The 23,180-nt window shown below is 40.0% G+C and overlaps 1 protein-coding gene across 5 annotated transcripts in view; it reads right to left on the reverse strand.

The window, feature by feature from the left end:
- The window catches only part of LOC145457192 (intraflagellar transport protein 140 homolog), a 35,100-nt gene that overhangs the window by 5,304 nt on the left and 6,616 nt on the right, over positions 1–23,180 (reverse strand). For 4 of the 5 annotated variants that reach the window (XM_080335367.1, XM_080335371.1, XM_080335369.1 and 1 more), the window contains 23 exons: positions 20,053–20,192; positions 19,671–19,836; positions 18,324–18,338; positions 17,361–17,479; positions 16,964–17,036; positions 16,269–16,378; positions 15,282–15,409; positions 14,374–14,491; positions 13,312–13,436; positions 13,066–13,246; positions 11,200–11,331; positions 10,027–10,083; positions 9,822–9,967; positions 8,497–8,674; positions 8,342–8,425; positions 6,867–6,973; positions 6,013–6,108; positions 5,809–5,941; positions 4,830–4,973; positions 3,978–4,181; positions 1,968–2,075; positions 1,703–1,906; positions 858–1,070 (listed from right to left, as the gene is read on the reverse strand). In XM_080335367.1, the coding sequence (XP_080191493.1) occupies positions 858–1,070; positions 1,703–1,906; positions 1,968–2,075; positions 3,978–4,181; positions 4,830–4,973; positions 5,809–5,941; positions 6,013–6,108; positions 6,867–6,973; positions 8,342–8,425; positions 8,497–8,674; positions 9,822–9,967; positions 10,027–10,083; positions 11,200–11,331; positions 13,066–13,246; positions 13,312–13,436; positions 14,374–14,491; positions 15,282–15,409; positions 16,269–16,378; positions 16,964–17,036; positions 17,361–17,479; positions 18,324–18,338; positions 19,671–19,836; positions 20,053–20,192 (2,981 nt within the window). The remainder of the gene's footprint in view (positions 1–857; positions 1,071–1,702; positions 1,907–1,967; positions 2,076–3,977; positions 4,182–4,829; positions 4,974–5,808; positions 5,942–6,012; positions 6,109–6,866; positions 6,974–8,341; positions 8,426–8,496; positions 8,675–9,821; positions 9,968–10,026; positions 10,084–11,199; positions 11,332–13,065; positions 13,247–13,311; positions 13,437–14,373; positions 14,492–15,281; positions 15,410–16,268; positions 16,379–16,963; positions 17,037–17,360; positions 17,480–18,323; positions 18,339–19,670; positions 19,837–20,052; positions 20,193–23,180) is intronic. The other variant, XM_080335368.1, reaches the window with a different exon arrangement.

Genomic DNA, 23,180 nt, shown 5'->3' on the forward strand with positions numbered 1-23,180 from the left:
CGCACCAGTCCTGTTGAAGATGCGACTGATTACGCAAGCGATTATATCTTGCGCACATGGCATCTTGTGTATGCGATTGTTGAGGCCTGTCGTTGACGCGATGAATCAACAAGAATTGACGCGCACGCTTGTAGCAATTACCGACCTCATTTCGCTCGCGTACGAACGGCAAACCAACTCAGCAAGAGATCACGTGCTTTGCAGACGACTCTCGTTAATTAGAAACACGCTTTCGTTGATTGGTAACACGCTTCTCTATTTGGCAGCGCGTCACACTCTATAATACGAATTACGGGGCCCAATGGCTAGAGGTGATGCGCGATTTAAACAAGCACGAAGAAAGTGTGATTTCAAGTTTTTGATCGAAGGATTTTTTTTCAAGGCTTGCTGTACCCATGTATAATACGCACCCCCCTATTTTAGGGCAAAAAATCGGTAAAATTTTGCGCATTATACATGGAAAATTACGGTACTTTTATTTTTTAGTACTCAAGTATACTTTGACTACTCGTCAGGGTTGTAATGACTCAAGTCATGACTAGATTCGAGTCGCAATTTTTTGGTTACTCGAGTCATTTTTTCAAATGCGTAAAATGACTCGACTCTCGAGAGTCAATTTTTGTATTGACTCGACTTGACTCGAGTCAAAACTATAAAAGCGAGATTGACTTATAACTCAGAACCTTGTGAATTGGTTACAACCCTGCTAATCGTAGTAACAGTTTTGAGTTTTCTCAGGAAGAAACTAGACCAAAAATGTTTCCTTTTTCTTTACTCGGAAATCGCAACTTATACTGGAGTACCAATGATGACTACGTCCACAACCTCCGAGAGATACAAACGACAACTAGTCTCACCTGAGCGCACGCGTCGTAAAACCCTGCTAACGAATCCAACGCTCTCCCCTTTGTGTAGTAGTTGATGATGTGCTTCATAATCTCCGGGTCAGCGCGCCAGTCCAGCGATTGCAGATAGTTTGCGGCCATGACGTAAATGTTTCTGGACCGCGACACCCCCGCAAAGAAAATGATTTTTTCCGTATCGCCGGATTTCAGAAGAGCCCGCATCGCCTGGAAATATATGGGTTATCGATTGGCGATGTCATATCAGCAATGAAATAATTCGGGTAACATAAAACAGCGTACATCAAAGGCGGCCAACCCGTGGAGAAGGTCTTAATTCGCTCGCGTAATTCTCGAAATTGGTTATATATATTCAAAAAAATATATTACCCAGGTAAATTAGTGTGAGCTTGAAAGACCGGCCAAAAATGGGATTAGTTTGACCGCGAAATTTGGGACGTTTATAACTATGACCATTAACCAGCCCTATTTTTCGTAGATCTTCGTATATGACCTCGAAGTAAAATATATTGTGGCAAATTTATTTGACTTGAATTCTTGCTTTTTCTCGCCCCCCCTTCCCCTTGAAAATTAAAAACACCCCATTCACAGAATCAAAAATTCAATTCAGAAACAAAGTAGTTTAAAAATACTTTAATAATTTTGGCTCGGCCTGTATCGATATATCCTTCTTTTCATTCGACCCCTTGGTAAAACTAATTACCCCTCCCTGAATTACAACAATGCCGCAAGGACTAGCGACATATTATTGAATACAATGTTTATCAATGCATAACGAAGTAAGAATTTCTTACAGGCAACAATTCAATCCTGTCAAACCATACAAATCGACGGCTTACCCTTTCTCTATCTCCGGCTTGCGTATATTTCTTACAAGCGAGATGGTAGGCGCCTTGTTTCATGCAGCAATCGCCCAGTTTCATGAGCAGCTGTTCGCGGGTTCCAGACGAGGGAGTCTCGTCTTTTTGCGGCGTCAGCCTTTCCACCAACGTTTCGTTCAGCTCCACGTTATTTTGCAAGCACAAATTTACGGCTTCCGTATACTGTAAGCAAATGGGATGGGTTATCAGTTACTGGTGACCTATAATACAAGTTTAACGTCACCTGTTTCGCTATGACAAGTAAGCTGACAGCTTTGTCATATTGCCCGTGATCGATGAAGAATTTGGCACATCTTTCCAATAACACTGGGTCCGCTCTCTCATCCAAATCCTACAGTGCAATGTAATAATCTTAAAGCAGGGGTCTGGGGACGGCGTGAACGTGAGGTTCACGTTCGCATTCTGTGTGTGAACCTCGGAAATTCAGAGGTTCACGTTCACGAACGAACCTTGGTAGGTTCTGCACCGTGAACCTTTTTCATATATTACAATTTTCACGTCATTATAACATCTTTCGTTGAAATTTATTGCATTTCAACTGCGGGCCGCTCTATGCATGGCGCAGACAGCATAAAAAATCTACACTAAACAAGCATGTACTTTGACAATCTCAACAATTTTAAACGTTTGGTAATATACAACTTTCCGTTTGTGAATATTTAGTGACACTGCTGTGAGTTCACCCGCAATCATACAACATTTCAGATAGGAGGTAGGTAGTGAGCGAATGGTGCTTATCCAACCAATCAATGAAATTAATAGCATTGTCTGACGTAAAATGTCTTGCAAGCGTACGGGTCCATCTCGATTTTGTATGCTCATTGTATCATAAAAACTAAATCTGTGCGATTGGGGTGTTGGCTACCGCTGTGTAACTGGTTAATGGGGTAAAACCCGTTTTACACCCAGACGCTGAATACATTGTTCGATCTGGCCTAGAGCGTTAAGGTGTAAGCTTATATTACCTTGCAAGTCCTCGTCAAAATTGTTGGCAAAGTGACCAAGGATATCGATTTTATGTGAGTATTATATCGTTTGATTGCTACAGTTGATAACATTTGGCGACGTTTAAAAAGTCAGTGCGTACATCAGCATTGCGGCATTATGTGGCCCGAGTCGTCGCTAGGTATCGTGTACATTAATATAGGCTGTCGCTTCACTGAAATATAGAGTTGGAATTAGCTCACGTTCGCGCTCGCACAAAACCTTTCAAAAGGGTTCGCGTTCACACGAACCCCGAACCTTTCAGAGGTTCACACCATCCCTACCGGGGTCTATGTAGCGCCTGGAGGCCGGCTGACTAGTTTCACGGAGTTCAAGAGAGGTCAAAATTTTGTTACATTTCTTCAAAATTTTGAATATAATTTACCCTCACGTGTTTGCGAAATTCCAATTCTGATGTAGTTTGAAACAAAAACTGTGCAGTGGGGCTGTTCAAAAATAACCTTTTTCCTGAATCTTGCTGGGTACGTGATTAAATCTTGAGGTTGCCTTAAAAAACGACGCACGCCAAATTTCAACTCATCACAACCAATATGCGCGGGTTTCGTACAGTTTGAAAATTTTGAATTTGCCCAAAAATGCAAAAATTTTTTTTTTCAAATTTTCTTCCAACCCCATGAAATTGTTGCTCTGTCTTCAAAAACAATGCAAAACAAATTTGACTTAATTCCAAGCTGTAGAAGCGGAGCTATTCAAGTTTTTCAATGATAATTCTGGGATGATCCACCGATAAAGGATAATCCCAGAATTATCAAAGAAAAACTGAAATAACTTCACTTCTACAGTTTACAATTGAGTCAAATTTGTTTTGCATCGTTTTTGAAGACAGCGCAACAATTTCATGGGGTCGGCAGAAAAATTTGAAATTTGCTTTTTTTTTGCATTTTTGGGCAATTTAAAATTTTTTAAACTGTACGAAATCCGCGAATATTGGTTGGAAAGAATTCAAATTTGGTGTGCATCGTTTTTCAAGGCAACTTAACGTTTAATCACGTAGCCAGAAAGATTCAGGAAAAAAGGCCATTTTCGAACAGCCCTACTGTGCAGCCATAATTCCAGTTCTAGTCCGACTTGGAAAAAAAAAACTGTGTAGCTATAATTCTTGGTCTGATTTGAAGAAGCTGAAAATTTTCACGAACAACTGAAAAAAATTAGCGGCCCACGCTAAAAAATGTTTAAAACCCCTGTATTACAGTTTTTCAAACGCTAAAACAGCAGACTAATAACAAACCTGTGCAATCGACTCTAGCGCCGCGAACTGCTGGGTGTCAAACGCCAATTTCAAAGCCTTTGAAAAATGCCCGGCTTTGTGATACAGCAGCACAGCCTTGTCCACCAGGTCGGGCCGCGTTTCGTAATACGTGGCGGCATCGATCATGTCGTTTTTCGATCCGAGCAACGACAGATTGATCAGCTGATCTTCGAAACCGTGCTCCTGAAAAGTATCGGACAGAACAGTGAACAACGGTTATCAATTGCCAGTTTTAATATATAATCGTCTACTTTAGCCTTAGCTTGATGGCTCACGTCGCAAGCGTTGTAAGAAACTGTTTAAAAATAGCCTAAAACCCGTTTAAGACTTCTTAAATAAAATTCGTTACTTGTCGACAGTACAATTTAGCGACATTCGGCAGTATAATAAAATCTGGCAAATAGCAAAGTCACGGTTCTTTCAAATAAAACGAACAATCAAAACAAAGTTAATGTTTTTAAATAGGACTTTGCCTTGCATAAACTCTAATCAAAAAGACAGCAAATTTCTGATTACATTGAAGTTTCCAATATTTGATTCCGTGTCGCATACATTTGCGCAATTACATTTTGAATAGTATATTCATATTGAAACAAACCCAAATATTATCGGCTGACACTCGTCAGGGGTAATCGTCAGCAACTAGTAGAGAATTGGAAAGAACATCGTATATCAACAATCGTATCGCCGGCCCGCAAAATTTATTTCAAAATTTCATTGTTCCACAAGCTATAAAGTTCCAAAATTCACAAAGTGGCGACCGAGTGATATTTACAATATGGTGTGCTTGCTCAAAGACTAACTTATGAGATCGTTCAATCCGATACTTACCTTACAAATACGTATAGCGTTGCCATACGTAGCGGCGGACGTGTAGAAATGAATCGCTTGCTTGACATCGTCGTTGTTTTCAAAGTGACGCGCCAGATGATAACAAGCCGCACGGTTTCTGGTTTCGTTGGCAATGGTCACTGCCTGATGATTACAATATTAAGACGCAATAAACCGACAAGAATACATCAGTGTCCAAAGTGCAAAGGAATAACTAATTTTGATGAGCTTGTTTTCAAAATATCTCCAAACTCAAAGCTTATCGTGACGACTACGGCTGGGGAAAATGATAATGATGTCAGAACAATACAAATGTCTTCGAAAGGTGAAACATGCATTTCTTGTTCAGGATGATTTCATTTTGTTTTGCGGCTGTACAAAAAATAAATGCAGATTCCCAGATTATTTGCAGCTTCGCGCTAAATATTCAGGAGACCAATCAGGCGTTTCATGGTTCCCACGGTGTGAATAAACTATCAAAACTATGAATTTTGATCTCGATAGCACAGAGATGAATGTGCTGGAATGGTGCATTTCGTGAAAATCTTTCAACTGCAGTTCGGATACGGATGCTTTCCTAGGAAAATGGATGTTCTTTTATTTGAGGTGGGGTTACCATATTTTGAGACCCAGAAAGGATGAGACTTTTCACAGGCTGCAAATGTCACAGTAGCGGACGAGAAAAACTGGTGATTTTTATATTTATACAGCTAATTTCATAGGGTTGGGTAAAAAAAAGTCATTTTTCAAATTCGACTCCCAAAATACCCGTCTCTCGTAAACTAGGCCCACATTTCACGTTATTCGTGGTCGTTTTGGGTATGTTAAGGTAAAAAAAAGGGAACATTTGGGCGATGAGAGGTCACTTCTTGAAAAGAAGAACAAATCCTCCAACGTATGGTAACCCTAATTTGAGAGGACCTCATATTTAGAGCGCGTTAAGAGAGAAAGAGAGAGACAAGTTGCTGAAACTCATTACCTTCTCCACGTTGCCGCAATAACAGTACACGCGCACCAGCGACAAAATATCGTTGGCCTGCTGGTAATATTTCAAAGCCTCCTCCATTTCGCCCGTAGATTCCATGTACTGAGCCCACCAGCGGAGAAAAATTCTGACGGGAAAAAAACCGACCAAAATGTTGATTTGGATGTGACGTCGGGAAGAAAAGTGGGCGATTATTACTTGTTGGTCGAATTTTCGATGTAACTCTCCAGCATCTCGATATCCTCGAAGAGCATTCTGGGTATTTCGAACGAGTCGGTTCCCGCCTTTTCGTAACTGAAACAAGGGCAAAGGCAAGGGGTGGTCAGTGGGGTTGGTCCAAAATAACTATTTTTCCCGGATTCTGGGAATTCACTGATTAAATTGTGAGGTTGCCTAAAAGAACGTTGCACACTAAATTTCGCTGAATTCCAACCAGTAGAAACCGATTAGAGCTATTTGAAATTTTCCCAAATTTTGCTGGCTACCCCTTGAAAAAACGATGCACAACAAATTAGGCTCAATTCCAACCGGTAGAAGATAAGTTACTGACGTTCAAAATTTAAGATTTCAAATACTTGTATTTACGGTGGGTAGATCTACAGCAAATAATGAAAGAATTTGCCACCGTAAATACTATATTTTCCAAATCCAAAATTTTGTACCCCGAAAACTTCGTTTCTACTGGTTGGAATTGAGCAAAATTTGTTGCGCATTTTTTTTTCAGACAATCTAACAATTTCACGGGGTAGTCTATAAAATTTGAAAAATTTTGGAACTTATTTTGATTAAATAAATCCGAAACTTTTTTCTCTTACAGTAATGCCTGTATAGGTTGGAATGGAGCCAAAATTGGTGAGCATCGTATTTTTAGGTAACCTAACAATTTTATCAAGCAGCCAGTAAAATTTTTAAATAAGTTATTTTCGAAGAGTACTAGTGTTCATACCTTTTCTCCCTACTTCAATTTCAAGTACTTTTGAAGTGCCTTGGAAAATTATACTTCTACTTCTACTCGAGTAGCAATTCAGAGTACTCACGCCGCCGATACTCACCAAGATGTGGCGCCTTGGAAGTCCTCGTTGGACTCCAAGTATTTGCCGTAATTGTGAAAAGTGTTACGCAAGTGGATTCTGTCAAGTTGCTCGGCCACTTCCAAAGCCTGCGAAATAATGGAGATCGTTGCAAATGATGCAAAAAGCCATTTCTTGCCAAAACGAGTCCGTTCGGTCACCGATATACCGTTCTGGCTTTCTAAAATTGACTGCTCACTGACTCGGACTTGACTCGGTGGTGAATTGAAGATGACTCGAGTCAAAACTGTAAAAGTCAAATTGACTTGTGACTCGGAACCTTGTGACTTGGTTACAACACTGTTACAAACTATCTGGGTTGTAACCAAGTCATAAGGCTCCGAGTCATAAGTGAATCTCACTTTTATAGTTTTGACTCGAGTCAAGTCGGGTCATTTTCAATTCACCACCGAGTCAAGTCCAAGTCCAAGTCAGTGAGCAGAGGGTCGAGTCCGAGTCAAGGTATTATCACTCGAGTGCGAGTCATTGTATTGACTTCTCAGTTACCCGATAATGTCTCGTTAAACCCACTTTTTAAAACCATGTTTGATGATATCGAATGGTTTGCATTTATAATATACTCATTTTCCTCACTTTTAGCAGTTTCTGGTCGCATTTTCAAGTACCAGTACCAATAGACAAAAATACCAACAGGGCGGTTACTAGGGCTGGGCACAATGATTCGAGTACTCGAATCTGAATCGAGTAGTAATTTTAATGATTCGAGTCGAGTAGTGAAAGACGAATTTTCGAGTACTGAAATTATACGCTTCTCGCCACTGAAAGTTAATTTATCAACAAGAATTATAGTTTCGATACTAATATTCGCTGTTGAAGCCTTGAAACCTTGATTGGCCGTATCTTAGCATACAAAATATATAGTGCAAAGCTATGAACGTTGATGAACATGGCACATGGCACATTTCAGAAGTCATGATCTTCCCACAACATTGTCACCAAGTGCAATGAAATCGGTATGGTCGAAAAAATACCAAAGTATCTTGAATGTGATGGATAACAGGCACTATATTCTTTGAGATCGCATGAAAGGTACATATTTGAACTTTGACATATAATATTATGGTATGACGTCATAATGAGTGATACTCGATTACTCGACTCGACTCGAAGCATATTACGTGATTCAGAATCGAATCACTCAGGTACTCGATTTTGCCCAGCCCTAGCGGTTACTCTACTATTCTTCGAAATTACAATGAAATGTCGGTCTTGGCCGGCTGAGTCTCGACTCATTCGCGATGACTCGAGTCCAAGTCGAGTCAATACACAGATTGACTCGAGTCGAGTCATTTTCGTATTTTGAGAAAATGACTCGAGTCAAGTTGAGTCATCAGAAAATCTTGACTCGAGTCATTACAACCCTGCCGACTATCCATAGTTGCCGATAATTCTCAAAATCTCCTCAGAACAGTGGCCAATAAGTATGCGATACTGACCTTGGCCCATCTTCCTGTGGCTTGGTAGAATTGATTCAACAGATCGTAACGTTGGCACTTCTTGTACAACCTCTCAGCTTCATCCTGAAGAAGTTACAGATTTTTATTGGTGAGATTCCCTTAACGCCATTACAAATATATGAGACATATCCTACATTCATTCCCAGTTGTATTGCAAGCATGGCGACTTTAGCGTCTAGTTCTGGCTCTTTCTCGGCCTCACGAAGAGCGTGGGCTCCTCTGACGTGGCCCATTCTGCCGAGACACACCTTGGCCACGTCGACGCGTTTCGTTTTGACGCACATCTTCGCCATGCTTTCCCACACCGCTTCGCTATAGTCGTAAAAATATACAGAGGGACTTAATTTCATGCATTTAGTTCTATTACTTTCATCTGCGCAAGAGAAACAACAGTATATTGATATTGAAATGAACCCGAATATTTTCGGCTGACACTCGTCAGGGGTAATCGTCAGCAACTAGAGATTCAAAACAACTATCAACAGTCAAGAGACACAATGCACAATACCATACACCAGTGCTTCTCAAACTGTGGTACAAGCACCACTAAGAGGACCCGAAGCCATTTCAGGTGGTACAGATCAAACGCAGTTTAAATTACAGTTTACTTTACACTAATCGTTAACGTAATTTTTCTAACGTAAACAAATGTCTTCATCGAATATATAGTTAAATACTTGATACGTCATTCGACTCAGTTGCAGCCCACACAGACCCGCTTGTGCAGATTGCAACAATGAAATTAAATTTTGCCTTGTTAGTTTGTGTTAAAATCAGGGGTGAATTATGTCGGGGGCCTCATTTGTTTCGATTTTATTTTCAAATTCTACTGGCTACTCGATAAAATTGTTAGGTTGCCTAAAAAAAAAAGCCGCACGCCAATTTTGGCTTAATTCTAACCCTTAGAAGCATTGCTAATCGAAGATAAAGTTTTTGATACATTAAATAAAAAAATTTCAAATCGGCTACTCCATGAAATTGTAAGTTTGACTAAAAAAACGATGCATATCTAATTTGGTTCAATTCCAACCATTGGAAGCGGTGTTATTGCCGTCGAAAATTTTGGATTTGAATAAAATAGTATTTACGGTGAGCACCACTATAACAAATAATTAAAGAATTGGTCACCGTAGATACTATTTTATTCATAATCCAAATTTTTCGACAGCAATAACACCGCTTCCACTGGTTGGAATTGAACCAAATGTGATTAACATCGTTTCTATAGACAACCTAACATTTTCATGGGGTGAACAGAAAAATTTCAAATTTTTTGTTATATATTTTTGTATAATAAATAGAAACTTTCTTCTGTAGCAATGCGGCTACTGGTTGGAATTGAACCAAATTGGGTGTGTAGGCTTAAATTAGGCAACCTAACCATTTTATCAAGTAGCCAGTACGATTTGAGAAAAAAGTCATTTTTGAAGACCCCTACTGAGCAGGACTGAAAGCTCACCTCTTAATAAGCTGGATGGCCTTGAACGCCTCGTCAATGTTACCCATCGCCAGCTTGAAGCTGAAATCCATCATGGCGCGTCGCGTCGTGGGATCGCAGTCTTCAAGACCCACAAAGTCTCGCATTAGCAGCTTGGAGTAGGGTTTCTATGAATCAAAAGAGCGTTGAAAATAAAGTACGGCATTGGTAACGTCTAAAATCTCACCGCTGTAGACACTTCACCGTTTTCCTCTGACCTGCTTTCCTCTTGCTTATTCATTACCTGCGCAGTCGGAAAAACACAACCGGCATTCAATTGTAGGTTTTAGTTGGAGATATCGTTGATATTTTACACGCTGTAGCTGTGTATAATTGCAAAGGAATACATCAGTAGAGATTTGCAGAGATGGTCAGATGGGTTGTTCAAAAATAACTTTTTCGACCAGTAGAAGCGAGTACAGAGCCCATTGAAATTTTACAGGGTTGTAATGACTCGACTCACGATTGACTGATGACTCGACTTGACTCGAGTCATTTTCTCAAAATTCGGAAATGACTCGACTTGGACTCGAGTCTTTGCGCATGACTCGAACCAAGTCATATGACTCGGGACGCAGACGGCCGAAGACCGACATTTCATTGTAATTTCAAAGAATAGTAAAGTAACCACTCTATTGGGATTTCGTCTATCGCTACTGGTACTTGAAAGCGCGACTAGAAACTGCTAAAAAAGAGGGAAATTAGTATATTATAAATGCGAGCCATTCGATATCCAAACAGAGTTATATAAAGTAGGTTTAACAAGACTTTAACTGAAAACTGAACAGTCAACAGAATGACTTGGACTCGGAGTCCTAATACCATGACTCGGACTCGACCCTCTGCTCGATGACTTGGACTCGGTGGTGAATTGAAATGACTCGACTTCACTCGAGTCAAAACTATAAAACTGAGTTTGACTTGTGACTCGGAGCTTTGTGACTTGGTTACAACCCCGAAATTTTATAAATTACTATAAAAAAAATTTTCAAATCTTTCTGTCAAATTGCTAAGTCGCTTAAAAGAACGGTGCGTGACAATTTTTTCCCACTTCTAACAGATAGAAGCAAAGTTTTTGCAGTTGAAACTTTGGGATTTGCAAAAATAGCATTGGTGGCGGGTTTTCCCAGAATTTTTAATGAAAAACTCTAATAACCCAAACAACCTGACAATTTAGTCCGTGAATCGGCGTTATCCGGAAGAAAAAGTTAATTTTGAACAACCCTATGTCCAGTGAAGTCTGAAATTCTAACTTGAAAATGCTACAAAAGGTACAAAACAAGGTTTTTTCACTGAATCGTCGACACAAATCTGTCTCGGATCAAATGAACTTTAGGCTCAAGTGATTAATACCACAAACCATTTTTGTGAAATAAAACGACGGGGCTCGCAAGCCAATCAGATGAGCCTGGTCCGTGTTTCTTTCGATCGAGTCTTGAACGAGGATTCCCGTGTCGCGAGTGCTGTACAGCAGAACAACGAGCTCTTCAACCTGCGCAAAAAGACGCAATTGTTCCCTGCCGTCGTCAGTTTTCATTTGCCTAACCCCTAACCATAACCCTAACCCTAGCAGGATTGCCATGGTGAATTTAACCTGTGCTGGCAGAGGGGATACCTTTAGAGCTAAAAGTATATTATTGGGCAGGGTTGTAATGGCTCGAGTCGACTCGAGTCATGATTTTCTGACGACTCGACTTGAATCATTTTCTCAAAATACGAACATGACTCGACTCGAGTCAATCTGTGTATTGACTCTACTTGGACTCGAGACATTGCGTATGACTCGAACCAAATCAAATGACTCAAACCAAGTCAAATGACTCGAGACTCAGACGGGCAAGACTGACATTTCATTGTAATTTCAAAGAATAGTAAAGTAATCCCCTATTGGGATTTCGTCTATCGGTACTGGTACTTGAAAATGCGACCAGAAACTGCTAAAAGTGAGGGAAATTAGTATATTATAAATGCGAACCATTCGATATCTCGAAACAGAATTATAAAAAGTGAGTTTGACAAGGCTTTAACTGGAATCTGAGCAGGCAACACAATGACTTGGACTCGAACTCGAGTCATAATACCATGACTCAGACTCGACGTCTGCTCGACGACTTGGACTCGGTGGTGAATTGAAAATAACTTGTGACTCGGAGCCTTGTGACTTGGTTACAACCCTATTATTGGGCCATCGAAAATTCGTAATTGCAATCAATAGTCTACGAAATGTGAAATGTTGCGGTTGCGGACAATCCTGGCTGTATTTATGCGCACAGATAGTGCCAGACAGGGAAAACTGGATAATCATAGTCGTCAAATGAGACTAATTAAAGCAAAATGGCCATAATGTAATTCTAATCCGATTTGTGAAATATTTCTAAGCCCAAATTTTAATTCTAATCGAACTTCTGGCCTTTCCGAAACAGCTACATAACTGTACAGTTCTGATGAACTCTGATGAACTTGAATCATGCTGTATTTCTCTCTCAGATTCCAATCTAATTTTCAAGTTTCTGCGAATGCAATAATTCCAAGGTGGTAACCAAGTCACAAGGCTCCGAGTCACAAGTCAATCTCACTTTTATAGTTTTGACTCGAGTCAAGTCGGGTCATTTTCAATTCATCACCGAGTCAAGTCCGAGTCCAAGTCGGCGAGCAGAGGTTCGAGTCCGAGTCATGGTATTATGACTCGAGTCAGAGTCCAAGTCATTGTGTTGACTGCTCAGTTTCCAGTTAAGGTCTCGTTAAACCCACTTTTTATAGCTCTGGTGATACCGAATGGTCCGCATTTATAATATGCTAATTTCCTGACTTTTAGCAGTTTCTGTTCGCACTTTCAGGTAACAGTACCAATAGACGAAAATCCAATGGTGTGGTTACTTTACTATAACTCGAAATACCAATGAAATGTCAGTCTTGGCCGTCTGAGCCTCAAGTCATGCGCAATGACTCGAGTCCAAGTCGAGTCAATACACAGATTGACTCGAGTCATCATAATATTGGACTCGAGTCGAGTCATTACAACCCCGAGTAATTCGAATTTAATTTGGAATAAAATGTGTAGCTATGGTTTAGTTGAATTTATCTGGACCCGATAGGAATGTACAATTATTTACGAGCACACACTTAATCCAGGCCCTATAACCATACTTAAGTATGCCAGTATGATTTGCAGGAAGAGATGATGCATCTAAGCGCATAGAACACTCCACATAAATCAGCTACACACCGGAATGTCAGGCGTCTCTATTTCATCGACGGACGTATTCGAAACGCTGGCTTTCACCGCATTTTTTCTTGCCATGTCGGTAAGCTGCGCTTCGCATACAAGCATCGCTGGTTCCTCGGTATCCCAATGAACCGAAACAGGATACCGCCCGGCAACATCGGCCGCATGTTGCGCTATACTCCTTCACGACGGAAAACAAATGGAAAAAGGTAGCCTACCTAAATACAGACAGCTATAAATAATTACTCTTTCATAGCCTCTGAATGAGTGTGTAAATCGTCGCTTGACTGGCCGGTAGCGAAATCGATATTATCCATTTTATCTTTTTCAACGTCGTACACATACAGTTTCGAAGACGCTTCCCCGTTCTCCTGAATATGGAAAACCTTTGAATCAGTTAGGGTTACATATTTTGAGATCTTAAAGGGACTCATTTCAAAAATTTTGAAAGCAATAATACTGGAGGAAAAACGGGTGATTTGGGAATTTATTCGAATAATAGTATTGGGTTGACTAAAAAAAGGTCGTTTTTCCGATTTCGCTCTTTAACTACCCGTAGGGGCATAGCTTTCGTTTATTTTACGGCACACCCTGGCGTTCGGTGCGTTGGAGTCTAATTGTTGCTCTCATTTTAACACTTTTTCTGAAATAAGAGGACAAATTTCGAAAAGTTGCTGACGATTACCACTGACGAGTGTCAGCCAAAAATATTCGGGTTCATTACGATATGAATATACTATTCAATTCTAACAGTATGTGCGAAAACATCTAATTTGCATATACGAGGTCGAAATTTTGACAAGATTTTTAACTGGAAAATGTCAAAATTTGTGATGTTTTAGGTAAAAAAAAATCGCCCTACTTATAACAATGAACCATGATTCAACAGAACTTGACTTGAGGTTCAAGACGTCTCGAACTCGATAATTCTGATTCTAAATTCTAAAAAATGTGTGGCTATAATTCTAATTTTAATCTGATTTGGAAATAACTGTGTAGCTATAATTCTAACCCTACTCTAATTTGGAGAAACCTTTGTCGCTGTAGTGTTGATTTCAATCTAATTTGGAGCAGCTGAAAATTTTCAAGTGGACCAAGTCTGCTCTCATGGAGTAGCGTACGCCATTAAAACAGCGACTGAAATTCATAAAGTAGGACCAATTTTATGTCTTCGCGTGATATTGTCATTTCGAATTTGATACACTGCTTCACTGATGTTCACTGACCGATAGAAAAGCCGTTAGTGAATAAATCTACAACGAGAATTTATGGTCGATTTTTTTATATATCTTGGAAATGTGCCGACACCTGTCTGATAATCATGGCCACTTTTGTTCCGGTGCTGTTGCACTTGATGTCTTGGAATGACGCAAAATACGGGATTACGTCTCTGATGTCGATCGCGTTACCGACAGCTTTTGCTTCCCTGAAAAAGAATCGGAAATTTGGCAACATGAATTAAGGCAGCCACACAAATTGTAAGATCAGAATCAGACAGTTATACTATCGACTAGAATTACAGTTTCGATACGTTTTCTACCAGGGTTGTAACCGAGTCACAAAGCTCCGAGTCACAGGTCAATCTCACTTTTATAGTTTTGACTCAAGTCAAGTCGAGTCATTTTCAATTCACCGCCTAGTCAAGGTATTACGACTCGAGTCAGAGTCCAAGTCATTGTGTTTACTGCTCAGTGATATCGAATGGTTCGCATTCATAATATACTAATTTTCCTCACTTCTAGCAGTTTCTGGTCGCATTTTCAAGTAGCCTACCAGTACCAATAGACGAAATCCCGATAGTGTGGTTAGTTTACTATTCTTCGAAATTACAATGAAATGTCGGTCTTGGCCGTCTGAGTCTCGAGTCATATGACTTGGTCCGAGTCATGCGCAATGATTCGAGTCCAAACCGAGTCAATACACAGATTGACTCGAGTCGACTTGAGTCATTTCTGTATTTTGAGAAAATGACTCGAATCAAGTCGAGTCACCAGAAAATCGTGACTCGAGTCGAGTCATTACAGCCCTGAGTCTCGAGTGATATGACTTGGTTCGAGTCATGCGCAATGACACGAGTCCAAGTCGAGTCAATACACAGATTGACTCGAGTCATTTCCGTATTCGGAGAAAATGACTCGAGTCAAGTTTAGCCATCAGAAAACCGTGACTCGAGTCGAGTCATGACTCGAGTCATTACAACTCCGCTCGCTACGTACCTTTTGGTAAGATTGAAGATTTTTATGAATCCGGCTTTTGTGGCAGCCAGGAGATAGTCTCCGCAGACATTCATGTGGGAGACTTCGCCTTCCTTGTCTTGGAATTGCACGACCTGCTTCACCGTTCCCTGAAATTCAAGCGTAAATTCATTACTCAGATTATCCTCCAACTTCTAATTACCTTGAATATTGTGCTGTATTTACAGGAGGGATGGTTATTATACGTTAGGGTTGTCCAAAATTTGGAATATTCAAGAACGCTGTATTCTAAGGGCTCATTCTGTAAATTATTGATAAAAAACATCAACGAGCCTGCAAGAAGCTCACAGAGAGGGCATTAACAATTCGCAGATTGACTCGACTTGAACTCGAGTCATTGTGCATGACTCGAACCAAGTCATATGACTCGAGACTCAGATGGCCGAGACCGACATTTCATTGCAATTTTAAAGAAAAGTAAAGTAACCTTACTATTGGGATTTCGTCAATTAAAACTGGCTACTTGGAAATTCCACCAGAAACTGCTAAAAGTGAGGAAAATTGGTATATTATAAATGCGAAGCATTCGATATCACCAAACAGAGTTATAAAAATTGAGTTTAACAAGACTTTAACTGGAAACTGAGCAGCCAACAGAATGACTTGGGCTCGACTAGATGCACAATAACATGACTCGGATTAGACCCTCTGCTCGCTGACTTGGACGCGAGTCAAAACTATAAAAGTGAGATTGACTTGTGACTCGGAGACTTGTCACTTGGTTACCACCCTGATTTACGGGAAAACCAGGAACTGATAAGAATTAATTTGAGAACATAGAAACATTCCACAAATTAGATTACATATCTTTTAGAAATTTTGGAAGTATTATTCGTTAAGATTAGTACAAGATTACTGTAAATACACCAAATCAAATAACGGATTAGTTCAACTGGCCAACGTAACAGCTTTATTGGCACCTGTTTTCTAAGAAACGCTGCATATTACCTTAAAATTCCGAACTTCAATCTTTGAAATATCTTTGCTCCTTCCAATTTCCGCAGTGAAGAAACTCTGGTCGTGCAAAGCGCAGACCGACGATAGAATTGGGAAGCTTCCTGAAGGTAAAAACATGCCTCGGAATCAAGTCCGTAAGAATTAGCCAACATTTTGAACGAAAATGTATGGAAAGGTGACGAGACGTACAAAGAAATGTACGGGTCGGACGCAAGAGCTTAAACGGGAAGCCAGTATTGATTGGATAAATTCCTGACAAGTAACAAGGGTTGTGAAAGTAGTCAACCTTGTTCTTCGGGTAAAAGTAGCACTAATACCGTAAATTTATACTCAATTACAAGTGATGAAAGTAGCAGTTTAAAATTACTGGTCACTAACTCACCCAGTGAAAATGAAATATATACAAAGTACACAAGTAGTATTTCACTCAAAAATGCCAATCCCTAAACTAGTTTCAACTTAACAAAACTCAAAGTGTAAAAGAAAATAGTTTTGCGTCAAAAGTTGTTGAGTAAAAGTTGTAATGTGAAAACCAAGTAACCAATTGAGTTACGTAGTGAAAAAAAGTGTTACTGGTGTTTTACAAACAGTAGAAACACTTAGTTACTGACCACCCCTTTAGAGCAGTAGGTCTACTTAGGACTAATTACTATGTGATGTTTCATTGCAATAGTTATTCAACGTACCTGAATGCACTAGCTTATTGTTGACGATGTCGTAAATAGTAGCTTGGTTCGTGTTCCAAACAGCCACGGTTTGCTGCGAGAATGTAGAATACATTGATTTAAAACACATTAGAACAACAATATTGAAATAAACCCATATGTTTTTGGCTGACACTCTTCAGGGGTAATCGTCGGAAACTAGTAGAGAATTGGAAAGAAAATTGTATACCAGCAATCGTATCCCAAACGTGACGTCACCAGCATGAAATTTCGATTAATTGGTGCGAACAGATTGCCTAATGCACTATTCTAAGATGGTACACAAACTAGGTTGGCATATTTTGATAACAGTCGAATGCTAGGCACAAAATGAAAGTTGAAACATATTGAGATAACGCATGCACGACATAATGCTTACATTGGCCACAGCAAGCCCGGTAAATAAACTGTCGGCCTGCAGCTCCATGAGAATTGTCTTTTGCGACTGCGCCGAGGTCATGAAGTTAATCGCGTGCGACCGCGACAATGCTGATACGTCTGTGGAATATCATTACGCATATATTGAAGATGGTTCACATTCCATTGCAGAATTTATGAGTTGAACAGACCTGGTGGGGCAATTTTAAGTCTATCATTTGACTACGTGGTCGCGGTGGAATCAAAGTAGCATACCGTGTGTTCATTTTTCAAATTTTGAGATCCATTTTTCAAATTTATAGAAAATCAAGTTTTTGTAAATTTTTCATGTCTCTTCGGCCATTTCTTAGCCGTGCTTATGTTTACCACATTGGCGAAAGCAAATGAAAACTTCACACAAAATAATTTTCTTTCATTCGAAAAATGGATATAAGCTACTTTGATTCCATTGCGACCTCCTTATGCATACACAGTAGGGCTGTTCAAAAAAGACTTTTATTGGCTACTTGATTAAATTGTTAGGTTGCCTAAAAAAAAAGAACGCTGCACACCAAATTCGGTTCAATGCCAACCTGTAGCAGCATTGCTATATAAGAAGAAAAAAATTTTGAATTTATTGCATGAATTTTTTTAGGATTAGGATTATTTTTGAACAGCCCTAATACACAGACATGCAATATTTATTGAATATGTTCAGGCTTAACAAGTACACAATATACGAATGTACAGATTCACCATCTTTACAGTATATTCGCACAAATCCGACACACACCAACTATCAGACAACGTTGACCACCACCAAACAGACATCAATTACAGTGAACAAGCTGCCAAAGTTTACATGACAAATTAGTAACTCTCCAAGTTGAAAATTACAAATATGGATGTAGTGCAATCGTCTCCCCTTCAACACCGATTGCATTGCATGGGGTCTAAAGCAAGCTAATGCGACAGTGATACTTACTCATAGACTGTGCCACTGTTAAGGATGTGCATAAAAATATGTTAGAATTTAAACTCTTGGAGGTGAAGAACTTCAATACACAATCGAATGATATATTAACACAGAATTAAATTGTCTCATCTTGGTCGCCTCTCCCCTATATTCATTCGAAATGAACCTGAATATTTTCGGCTGACACTCGTCAGGGGTAACCGTTAGCAACTAGCAGAGAATTGAAAAGGACATTGTGTATTAACAATAAATGAGAAATCTGCAGCTGCCTTTTCGGTATCACGTGGTTCTATTGAAGTTTCTGTACGGTGAAGTGCTATTATAAGCCGAAAACTTGATTTGGAATCATCAGTTCTTTTTAAACAATCAAGACTTTACTAGACGATATTTTACAGTCAAATGTTGCTCAACTGTACCGTTGAAATTTAACGAATTTTGTTTAAAAAGACTTCTTAATAGCTTTCACATGTAACATAGTCTTAAACATCCAACTGTCCGGCATAAGGTTTGCAGTATTGTGACATTGACGACTGTCAAGTGTGTATATTAGGGCTGTTAAAAAAAACTTTTCCTTCAGATTTCACTACTTAATAAAATAGTGAAGTTGGTTAATAAAATGCTGCACACCAACGTTGGCTCCATTCTAACCAGTAGAAGCGAGATTCGTGCAGTAGAAAGTTTTGAATTTATCATTGAAAAACAAAAAAATAAAATTTCATAATTTTTCTGTGAACCCCATGAAATTGTTAGGCTGTCGGCAGAGATGACGCACACCAAATTTGGCTCAATTCCGACCACTAGAAGCGAAGTTACAGCAGTAGAAAACTTTCCAATTCCATGATTTTATAATAAATAATTTAAAGAGTTAGTAACCGTAAATACTATTTTATTCAAATCCAAATTTTTCAACTGCAATAATTTCGCTTCCAGAGGTGGGAATTGAGCCAAATTTGGTGTGCATCATCTCTACTGATAGCCCAACAATTTTATGGGGTTGACTGAAAAATTTTGATAATTTATTTTTTTGTTTTTTAATGATAAATTCAAAACTTTCTACTGCAAGAAAATCACTTCTACTGGTTGGAATTCAGCCAAAGTTGGCGTGCAGCGTTGTCTTCACCAACCTGACAATTTTATAGCATAGCCAGGGAAATCAGAAGAATTTTTTTTGAACAGCCCTAGTGTCCATAGTAGATCATGTACTCTATATTGCAACCCCATGCATAAAAATATGTTCCAAATTTATAATTATCTTCCAAATTTGTTGTTTCATTTTTTTCAAGCCAGTGTGTTCTTAACTTTTTTTAGCTGTCGCCCGTCTTAATCAACGTCACATATATAAGAAACGTTACTCACTCAACGATTGCGCCGTCTGCTCTATAAGTAATTCTACAACTGCACTCTTAGGAGACGTCTGCACCGCCACCAGATTCTTCGTGAGCGCCCAATTCATTTTTTGCTCGTTCAAATACAAGACACTCCGGTCACTGATAACGGCCAAGATTTGCTTTCGATGAGCCCACTGTCAAAATATCACAAAAGCACATGGAAAATCGGTTTATATTAGATTTGGACAGATGGGTTCAAAGTAGAACTAAATATTTCACAAATTAAATGAGAATTATCCAGTTGTCAAAGTCTGCCTGGGACCAAGCCTGGAACTAATTTCAAATCTTGAAGCCGTCTGAGCCATCATAAGCCATCATAAAGCAGAATCGAAAAGAGATGACGAACTTACGGATAATTTTGAAGGGTTCACATCCAGCTTGGTAGCTTGTTGTAAGTGCCATTGCTGTTCTGGGTCTCGTCGAGATTTAGCTGACGGGCTAAAATTCCACATCGCAACGTGAGATTTATCAGTGCCCGCGCTGAGAATTCCTGAAAAAAAGGATTGAGCCCAAATTTAGGAAACGATTTGCAGAAAAAATTTGGCATTTGTAATACGCGAACAGCTTACACCAGGGTTGTAATGACTCGAGTCATGACTTGTCTCGAGATCGCAATTTTTCGATCACTACACTCCAGGGTTGTAACAAGTCACAAGGTTCCGAGTCACAAGTCAGTTTCACTTTTACAGTTTTGACTCGAGTCAAGTCGAGTCATTTTCAATTCACCACCGAGTCAAGTACGGGTCCAAGTCACGGAGAGTGGAGTGTCGAATCTGAGTCAGACATGGGGTGATTACTTCATGAATGTAATCGATTGCGATTACGATTACACTGGAAAAGTAGTCACGATTACTCACGATTACATTTGTTTTGTTTCTTAGAACTATAATCTTGAAGGATATAATGGAAGACAATACAAGGATTGCGATGAAAAGGTTAATGAGATATCAACTCTCTTCATACATCATGCGTCATTTGTTTATTAAATCATAATACACCAATTGCCCAACTTTATTGGGATGATTTATCGCACCCAACGATTTGCATTATTGCCAGGTCTTTACCTGCCGCACCCCAAATTCCTTAATAGGGTGGGGAGCGTGCTTGACGGGGACTCAAAAGTATTTCGTAAACCAACATAAATTATAGAGTATTTTCGATAATTTAATTAATTCTTGAAAATGTTCTTCGAGCTTCGCGATTCAAATGTCTCTAGTACAGGGGTCAACAACGCGGACCAAATGAGTCGCCCGCGGTCGCTGTAGCAAATATTCAAATGAAAGATTTGGAAGTTGAAGCTGGTTTCATATGAGCAGTAGTTGAACATGGGTCGGCCGACCCCAAGGAACATACGAACGCAGACGCTCGGGGCATTGCTCATCTTCGCCCGCGCGGCGGCTCAACAGGGAATCTATAGTTAATATTCCCGAGTCTGGCGCGCACTGCAGCAACGCAACTGAGCCCGGAAGAGCTAGTGTGAGTCCCGGCGAGTGAGCGTTTTTTTGTTCTTGGTAAGGGGCGGAAACCCGGCCGAGTGCTTTGATTGTCTTACTCTAAGTGGAGAAATCCTACTGAGCACGGATAAACGGCGGGAGTAAGTGGTAACCCGTCGGTCGTCGCAATAATCAGTACAAACTACACAAGAAGTAGTTATTTGTTTCAAAACGGTTGGTGACCCCTGCTCCAGTAGATAGCTGGGTTTGAAATGCATACCTCTCCCCCTCAAGAAAAAAAAAATGCATAGGCTATTTTATGGGAACAGGCATTTCGGAGCTGGTCATTACCGCACCACGATCACACAACACACCAAAGGACATATGCAGTTTCAGCCAACACGCAACTCCACGGGATGTGATACCAAAGAAATACCTTGGGCAAAACTTAGGGTATTCGTCCATTGTCAATAGCCGCGCTGGGTGGGAGTGACTAATAATAGTCCTGTCCTTCCAATCTGAGCCCACAATGCAAATGCCACCTGGCGCATCCACATAGGAATACAGCCATGACAATTTGCGTGGGCATCTCACGAAAGATATTCTTTTAGTCTGCTACGTTTGGGCGAGTACAATATCTTTTGATTAATCAACAGACTGAGGTCACGAATTAACAACATACAATAAAGTAATTATAAAAACATACCAGATGCTATAATTATGAATTACGTGCCCCAGCTCTACAGGTAAATCTGACACTCGGGGCTGAGAGAGGTTAAAAATGAATAGTAATCTAATGTAATGACCAATATTATAGACGAAATTCAGATTTGAAAATTGACCAACGGTTGGACTGGGGGACGAATTGCTGTTGGTTCTGATTCTAGCAACCACCCACACAAACACGTCAGGCTATATAAGCGGATGGTTATGGCGGCAGGTCCAAATGCTGAGTAACGAACTGTGAAATAACGATTGGCGCCCGTTTCAAGTAGTTATATGAGAATAAGATAAAGTGAACATGAAAATTCTGCCTTCAACTTAATACAGATACTGCGAGCTGCTGTTACGACAAACGGCCAAGCACGGCTCGGTTATGATATATATCAGCAGCTGTTTATTTGTAATGCTTCGTTGTGGAAACTGCAATGCCGACTGCCGACGAGTACAAAATTCCGAGTTTTTGTCAAGTGTACAAGTCGAGTCAATACACAAATTGACTCGAGTCGAGTCACCAGAAAAGCGCGACTCTGTTCTGACTAAAGTCGAGTCATTACAACCCTGCTATACTCGAGTCATTTTCTTGAAAATGAAAAATGACTCGACTCGAGTCTGTGTGTGTATTGACTCGACACATTCTATATCAACTCACGTATATCAAAACCAATAATTGTAAAATAGGCCCAGAAACTGCCTTTTGTCTGTTTGAATAAACATGTTTGGAGCAAGAAAGATGAGTTTATTATAAAACCAAGGCCTTCGATATCACCCTAGAGTTTCACATAACTGGGTTTAACATATCTCGACCGAACTTGGACTCGGACTCAAGTCATAACACTACGACTCGGACTCGGACTGTTGCCCCACGACTTGGACTTGACTCGATGGTGAATTGAAAATGACTCGACTTGACTCGAGTCAAAACTATTAAAGTCAATTTGACTTGCGACGCGGAACATTGTGACTTGGTTACAACCAGGCGCGTAGCCAGCCGAAAAATAAGGGGGGGGTTTGAAATAAAAGGGGGGGGGTTTCGATTTTTTTCGAATTTTGTAACGTAGCATCGATTCGTTAGGGTTAAGTACATGTGATGCGTAAATAACGATTATAAAACATTCCCGTGTCGGCGATTATAGGCGTATGATAAGCTTGTCGACGAGTATGGAAGTGCTGTTGATTAGCGACTCCCTGATCTGTCTTGAACAATCAAATACGCACGCGTCGAACATGTGAAAACACGCGCTTATCAACGCGGCTTATCAACGCGTCCAACAATTAAATACGCCCGCTCATCAATGCGTCTTGCGTCTTACGTAGCCTCGGCG

The sequence above is a fragment of the Botryllus schlosseri genome, chromosome 15 (assembly GCF_051294905.1).
Source record: "Botryllus schlosseri isolate E-star chromosome 15, Bs_hap1, whole genome shotgun sequence".
Lineage (NCBI taxonomy): Eukaryota > Metazoa > Chordata > Ascidiacea > Stolidobranchia > Styelidae > Botryllus > Botryllus schlosseri.